This window comes from Theropithecus gelada, chromosome 12 (genome assembly GCF_003255815.1).
Source record: "Theropithecus gelada isolate Dixy chromosome 12, Tgel_1.0, whole genome shotgun sequence".
NCBI lineage: Eukaryota > Metazoa > Chordata > Mammalia > Primates > Cercopithecidae > Theropithecus > Theropithecus gelada.
The window spans coordinates 47,571,652-47,579,825 of record NC_037680.1 but is presented as its reverse complement, the minus strand read 5'-3'; the positions used below and the strand labels follow the sequence as shown (position 1 = coordinate 47,579,825).

The 8,174-nt window shown below is 42.8% G+C and overlaps 1 protein-coding gene across 1 annotated transcript in view; it reads left to right on the top strand.

Moving 5' to 3' along the window:
• Positions 1-636: 636 nt before the first annotated feature.
• TLK1 (tousled like kinase 1) overlaps positions 637-8,174 on the top strand; it is a 168,104-nt gene continuing 160,566 nt past the window's right edge. The window contains exon 1 of the mRNA XM_025404800.1: positions 637-1,179. Within this exon, the coding sequence (XP_025260585.1) occupies positions 1,041-1,179 (139 nt within the window). The 5' untranslated portion in view covers positions 637-1,040. The remainder of the gene's footprint in view (positions 1,180-8,174) is intronic.

Sequence of the window (8,174 nt, the reverse complement as noted above, 5' to 3'; positions counted from 1 at the left end):
CATTATTCCCATTCTGCAGACGGGGAGGCGCACATACGTTTTTCTGCATAGTACAGAGGGACAAGAAAGAAGGAACTTTCAACTTTTCAGTTCCATTTTGAGAAATGATCACATTGAACTCCCGAGAAGCGGCAGCTGAGCGAGAGCAGCAGCATTTCTCCCCGGGTTGGGTGTGGGTCAGGAGCCAGGCGCGCTTCCGCGGGAATAGAGGGGGAGTCAGGTGGCAGCAGCGACCGAGCCCGAGTGGCGCGGCGGGGGCGCGCCTCCCTCCGGCCGGCGCGGGGACGCTGCCCCCGCGCACGCGAGTCCGGCAACCCCGGGCTCCCGCGCCGCGCGGCGATCTGCGGGTGCGGCAGGGTCGCCCCGACGCTCTCGTCTCTTCCCTCGCGCGCTCGCTCCCTCCCCATGCCCCCCCCCCCCCCCCCCCAGTCTCTGGCAGGTCCCTCCCCTAAGCCTGCTCCCGCGGCCGCCGCTGCCGCCGCCGCCGCTACCGGAGGCGCAGGAGCCTCGCGATAGTGTTTGCACAGGCGGCGCGTGACGCCGCCGCCGCCTGTAACTGATGCAGAGGTTACCCCGCCGCCTCAGCCGCCACCCACCGCCCGCCGCCGCCGCCGCCGCCGCCGCCGCCTCCCGGGCGACGCCGGGGGCCGACGCACTGCAGAGGTGCCGGCAGGTTCCGCCCGCGGAAGTCTCCTCGGCCGGCGCAGCCCGCGCTCCGCCCGCGCTCCGACCCCGGCCCCAGGGCACCCCCTCGACGCCTCCGCCGCCGCGCTCCTTCCCTCCGCCTCTTCTCCGGCGCGCCCGCCCGCTCCCTCGCTTCTCCCCCTTTCCCTCCTCCCTGTCCCCTCTCCTTCCCTCACCTCTTTCCTCCCCACCGCCCCTCTTCTCGGTTTCCTCCCCCATCCCCTTGACTCTCCCCTCCCAGCCCTCGCTCTTTAGCTCGCCCTTAGCGCGGCCCCCGCCATGACGGAGGCGGGTGCCGGTGCCGTTGCCGCCGCTGCCGTCGCAGGGGGGGAGTCGGGTTCCCAGAAAGTAGCTTGATGAGTGTCCAAAGTAGCAGTGGAAGTTTGGAGGGGCCGCCATCTTGGTCCCAGCTCTCCACGTCTCCAACCCCGGGCTCGGCGGCGGCGGCCAGGTCCCTGCTGAATCACACGCCGCCATCCGGGAGGCCCAGGGAAGGTAAGCACTGCCGCGCCCGCGCCCGCTCGCGGGCCTCCCCTCCCGTGCCGCGGACCCCCGCGCCCCCCCGGGGCTCCTCCGCCAGACCCCGGGGTGGGGGATGGTGGCGAGGTGGACGCGAGGCCGCCCGGCTCCCCGGCCCTGGGGAGGTATTGCCCTGGCTGTGGGTGGTGGTTCGCGGGTGGCGGTGGAGACGGACGAGGGGGTGCGCGCTGGTGGGGACGGGGCGAGGCGCACAGACTCGCCTGGGGTTCCTGGGAGCCAGTTCTGCGAGGGTGGGAAGCCTCCCCCCGGACGCGAGCCCCTTTCTGCTCCATTTGCCAGCACACTCAGTACTCTTAACCTCCTGGCCTCCGGTCTCTGGTGGGTTTTCCCTCCCGCTGGAGCCTTCGTCCTCGAGCCCCCTCCCCTTCCCCCGCGCACTCCTCCCATAGAGGCGGTCCCCGCTCTGCGAGCTTTGCTGCCCCAGACCTGGAGGATGCCCCTCGCTTGCAGGCTCTCTCATTTGGGGAGAGACACTGAAATTACCTAGGCAGACTTTGATCCCCTGTGTGGCCCCCTAGAGCAATTTATACGACAGACTGACTCGTGGGCAGGCTTTTAAAACCGCCCCTCCAGATGGTTGCAACTTTCTCTCCTCCGCCGTTGCCTCCTGCGTGTTTGTGCGTTATATTCTCTGCTGCAAGTAGGCTACTGTTCTTCTCTGACAGGGTCGTGGGTTTTGTGGGAAATATCTGCGTAAAGGTTATTGCAAACATGCACCAGATCGGTTACAATTGTTTTCTAAGTTTTCTGGCTCCTTGCAAGCAAGTGTGCTGCCACCAGATGTAGCAGTTAGACAGCTTGTAAGGCACCGGCGTGCTTTTGACTAAAATTTCAACTTGCTGTATTTAACTTTAAGTATACGACATAAAATGAAATTTGGGAGAAAACACATTTATGGGTGATGAATAAATGTGCATGGAATGTCTTTTAACGCTCTTTTGTCTGGAAAACGCTTAGCGATGTTCATCCGCAACTGACAAACGGGTTGTTCACTCCCAGTTGTCGCACACGAGGAGATTGTAGGCATATTTTCAAACGTCTGGAAGTTCAGCAGTCTAGTGAATGTTTTAAAGAAATCAAGAGCTTCGATTTATGTAGGAATCGGTGGGAGTACTTTATTTTGAAAATGTCTGTCGATATTTACTATTCATAGCCTTGACAATTGTTAATCAAGTGTTTTGTGTCCTGAATCCAGTGGTTCAGGCATAGCATTCTTTGTCATTTTGTTCCTATGAGCATGTGTGAACGTGACAATAGGCTTAAAAGATTGGCATGAATATGCTCTAGAAAATTCACGGAAAGCTTTGATTTATGGGATCCATTAAACAGGCGGAATACATTGACTGACGTTTCTCCCTTTCATCTTATCCCAACGCTGAGCTTTCATTATTAGAATATAAAAGTTTTAAATGACTAAAAATTTAATATATCTGATGATTCTTTTGCACTTGAAAATTTCCAAGTGAACGGTTTAAAATGTATTTCATAGAGAAGTTGGTGCTTTTAGCATGCTTTTACTTTTGTTTGTAGTTTCATTAAGATGTTTTGTGTTAGTGTTGTGAGTTTAAAAAGACCATTTTATCGTTTCTTAATTTAAGACTATATCATCATTCATTCGTTCATTCATTCGTTTCTCGAATATTTATTGAGCCATTACTGTGAGCCAGTCCGTGAACTACATACTGAGGACATAGTATTGAATTGTTTATCTGTTGACATCTGTTATCAGTATTGGGAATTTGGGAGACAAAATATCTAGATTGTGAGTTTCTGAGGTTACTTCAACTTAAAAACATTCTGCACTTTTCCTGATGTTTGAAAATTTGGAGGGGTTGGAATCGTTTAGCTTGAGCTTCCAGATAACCATAAATTTTTTCCGGCAGTTTAGATTGCAGTGGGTTTTTATGTAACCTGAAGTAGTGAGTTTCTGTTAATTCGTGACATCATAGGACAGGCTTTTGTGAAAGTTACACTTCATGCCAAGTACCTGTATAGCTACAGGGGGATATTTCTTTTTGACCAACCAGCATGCAAGTTAAAACTATTAATCCTCTCTAGGGTTATATTCATTTTGAAGTTTGGCGATGTGTTCTCAGATTTCACTAACGCTAACAGGAATATGAAGCCCTGAGTATCAAAATGGAGATGTTTTCTATTAAGCGAAATCTCAGTTTTTATTTTAACAAGTGTTTAGCACCTTTTTCAGGTATACATGTTGCTACATTATATAAATTGATGAAGTTTTAGAAAGCTTTTTGACGGCTAGTTACTGCTAGTAAGAACCATTGATATTAATGGAACTTGAATGTATTGTATGTGTCAAGAAGAGAACTAACTTTGTTTCTTGAAAAATGGAGCCAGTTTAACATAGAGTAATAGAAGAATTGAAACTTCAAAGAGATGAACATGTATATGAACTTAAATATTCTATGTGATGAACTCCTTTTAGGCAAATTTAACTATGAAAATGGGTTACTTTTAAAGATATGCCATGAGCATCTGTAAAAGTTACTTATTTTGAAGTTTTGACGTTGGAAACCAAAAATCTAAGATTATAATCCGATTATTTTTGATGCTGTATGTTGTGGTTTTCTTTCTCTCTTTTTACCTTATTACCATTATCATATTCATGTAGTTTTATTACAAACACAATACAGCTCTTTAAGATTTGGGACTCTATTAGAATTTAGGAAATTATATGATAAATATAGTGTAGATTTCTTTTCCCTGGGTCCCAAAGCTTTTTCCCTTACCAATCTTGTGGTTCTGTTTGAGGTGTTCAGTAATGTAGCTCTAGATTTTCTGTTGAATCTTTTAAACCTATAATCTCCATCCCATTTTGTCTTCTATAATCCTGTGATTAAGGGAGTGAGGAGTTAAAAAGGTTTTCAAGTAAAGCCCAGTTTTGCTTTGTTGAAGCCTAGGAACCTAGTGTCATAATGGCTAGATAAGTAGTTGGGTTTTTTGCATATCAGTACATGGGTACTTTTGAGTGGGTTATTGCTGAGAATCGAATGATTGGTTATACAGAACACTTGCATTTTCTTTCCTGCTCCTGCCAATTATAAATAATTTGATTTTTTTTTTTTTGTAAATAGTGAAAACTTGGCCAAAAGGTTGGTATGGGTCGGGAGTGGTGGCTCAAGCCTGTAATCCCAGCACTTTGGGCGGCCTAGGCGGGTGGATTGCTTGAGTTCAGGAGTTCAAGACCAGCCTGGACAACATGGTGAAACCCTGTCTCTACAAAAAATAGAAAAATTAGCTGGGCGTGGTTTGGGAGGCTGAGTTGGGAGGATTGCTTGAGCCTGGGAGGTGAAGGCTGTAGTGAGCCTAGATAGCGTCATTGCATTCCAGCCTGGGTGACAGAGTGAGGCACTCTCTCAAAAAAAGATGGCATGATAGTATGATTAAACTGTAAACTTGCTCTGTTTCCATATTTAAAGACTGCATTCCTTAGAAGAATTAAAGTATTTGACTTCAGATGATTTAGTAATGAGATGTTAAAAATGAAGGTGTACCAGATGGCCCTGTAGACCTTTAATTTTTTGAAATCGCTAGCTGGAGGAAGACAGGGTTATATGTTTAAGGATTCTAGCTCATGAATAGATACGTGACAGATGTCTCCTTTACAATGGTACATTTACACATTAGAGGAGAGAGAAAAGAGAGAAACCAGAATGGAGGTTTGAAAATCTTATGCGAAATAGACTATGCTTTCGCCTTTTGACCTCAGAGCCTCTTTACTCGCTGAACAATTATTGAGGACCCCAAGGAGATTTAGGTTTATGTGGCTATGTCTACTAATATTTTCTATTTTAGAAATTAAATGACAATTTCAAATATATTTAATTTAAAAGTAAAGTGTGTTGTAAATAGAATTTTTATGAAGAATAAATATGTACTAAAACCAAAGAAACTAGACCAGTGGTGGTGGTTTATATTTTTGCAAATCACCTTGATTTCTCGCTTACTAGGAGAAGACAGCTAGATTTTGTGTCTGCCTTCTGTTGTGATGTTTTGGTTGAGATATGTGAAGAGAATCCAGCTTCATGTAGATACATGATTGGAAAAGGAAGGAGTGAGTATTCTTTGGTATTACATCAAAATTCAACAAGTGGCAGTTTTTTGTTTTGTTTTTTAAAGTTACTTACAATGTGAAAGTGCACCGTATTCCAGAAATGTCTCTAGGATCTACAGGAAGTCTAGGAACATATATTTACAGAAGAGACTAACGGGTGGGAGACATGATAGCTGTCTCCAGGTATTTAAGAAACCTGGATTTCAGTAAATAGGATGTAAAAACCTGTTAATTTTAATAAGTAGGAGGGAGAATAGATCCATTCTCCTGCTTTAGAAGGCAGACCAACTGGTGAAAATTAGGAAGACATAGATTGAAGTCAGTCTACTTTTTTTACAAGAATGTAAGAACTGTATGACTAGACTTGAAACAGTGGAACAGTGGAGCTACAATGGAACTCGCAACAACTAACAACAATGGAAAGTAGTAGTTAGTTTTGAGAGTTTAAAGTGTACTACAGGGACATGTTTTTTGGGGAGGTAGAGATAAATTCTGTAGATTCTTATGATGAGTGCTATTGGATTAGTGACTTAAGGCTTCGTCCAATTTAAAAATGTAAACATTCTGTGTTTCTTTAAAAATCCCTAAATATAGTTAAGCTATACTTATAGATTCATTAACGTTTTTGAATGTTCTTTCAAGTCCGTAGTATGAAACTATTGTTGACTTTATTACTATTTTGCATTTTTATTGTGCTTTTCCTCTGAGGATTTTCCTGTATTTTCTGGTGTCAGCAAGATCAGTCTTCATGAAATCTTGCTAAATTCCCTGTGAAATATAATAAGCTTCAGACATTTTAGAGAACCAAATGCTGTTTATGATACAATTTAGTAGAGTTGTAATATATTTCAGCACAGAATTTTAGAATACTATGGGGGCTGATTTTCAATTTTGTAAGAGAAACTATGAGCATAGTTTATATAGTCTTTTATTTGTAATTGTTACATGATTTCAGAAGTAATATACTTAAGCTATTCTAATATTTTTAAACCTAGAGAGTCTGAAAAGAGGAAAGAAGAAAAGTGTTTAAATTGATCTCTTTTGAATTTAAAAATGCATATTAAATATAACTAGAACATAAATGGAAGAATTTAAATTCCCATCTTATTCCTAGAATTATACCTATAATATTTATCATTACTTACAACAATTCATATTTTAATTTTGCATGGCACGTAATCTCTTCTGTGAGTTGGATTTTTAGGTGGTGAGAATTTAAGCATAAATTCTGACAACTTTCTTGAGGTCAATTTAATATTAATAAGTGTAGTAAGTAATAATATCCAGCTTGAGACCTCATGTACTTGTTGCATTTGGATTTAAAGCTCATTTTCTCTAGAAGAGCTGTAGAAATCAGTCATTTAGTTTCATAAACTCCTTCATGCTTATTAATGATTTTCAAGAATCTTAGAATAAATTACAGGAATATTGTTATGGAGTAGGAGAAGCAGTATGGTATAGGGGAGAAAGTGATTGTAGTTGGAATCTGAGGGTTGTCTTTACTTTGCTATTAACTAGCTGTGTGACCTTGGGCAAGTTGCTTATCTCTGCTTCAGTTCCATAAACCAAGAATTACAGAGCTGAAACAGATCTTGGAAGCAATCTAGTACAAACCTCTCATTTTACAGATGAGGAAACAGATAATTTGCACAGGCTTTCGCTGTAAGACAGTTGGGCCCAAAATTCAGTTTTCTGACTTTCAGGTTGGTTTTTTTTTTCCATGATACTTCACAGCCTCTTTTCATCTGTAAAATGAGAGCATTGGATTAGAGGCTCTCAAAGGTCTCTTCCAGCTCAAAAATATTGTCATTCCTGTGACATTAGTCCTAATATAATTTAGCAGGGGAAAGTTTGTAGCTTTTATTTATTGGTGAAGGAAATGTTTCTTGAAGAGGCGGTATAACCTTTGCAAGGCTATATTTTGTTTTTTTAAGAGAATATCATCAGGCCAGGTGCTGTGTCTCAGGCCTGTAATCCCAGCTTTGGGAGACCAAGGCAGGAGGATTGCTTGAGCCCAGGAGTTTGAGACCAGCCTGACCCCGTCTCAAAAAAAAAAAAAAAATTAGCTGGGTATGGTGGCATATGATCATGCCACTGCACTCCAGCCTGGGCAACACAGTGACCCCCATCTCAAAAAAAAAAAAAAAAGAAAAAAGAAAATATCTTCATTATTACCAAAGGGTGTTTATGTTTATGAGCATGGTAAGTAGTGTAATAGGTAGTCTTGTTTTTTTGAAAACACTTATTAATATGTTAATGATATAAATTGCATAAACAAACAATGTGATACCTGGAAGTGAAATAAGTAGGTGATTGTTCCTCAGAAAATATTTCTGGAGTTTATTTCATCTGAGACCCCTGTGTTTGCCCCTAGTTAAGTGCCTGTGTTGTTTAGTGTCTCATAGGATTGTCTGTTTCCATAGCATCTGCATCATGCTACTTTTATTATAGTTTTATTTATATTGTCTACTAGACAGAAAGGTCTTGAATTCAGAGACTATTTTGTTAATTTCCATATTTTCAGTGCACAGTGGGACATCCTCTACAGAGTTGGCACTCAACTACAAGTTTTGTCGAAGGACTGTTTCACATACGTCATCTCTCTGTATTGTTGTATGCACATATTTCAGACCCAGGAAGATGCTTATTTTAGTAATTCTAAATAAAAGTGAATTATATTTTAGAGGGTGATATGGATAACAGTAACAGTAATAGCTAAAGTTTATTGTGTTCGCACGTTAATTCTTGTATTTCATAGCTCTAAGATGTATACAGTTGTTATTCCCATTTTCAGATGAAAAAACTGAAGCACTGAGAAGTAAAGTGACTTACCAGTGTGACCTAGAGTAGTACATAATGGGAATTTGAACCA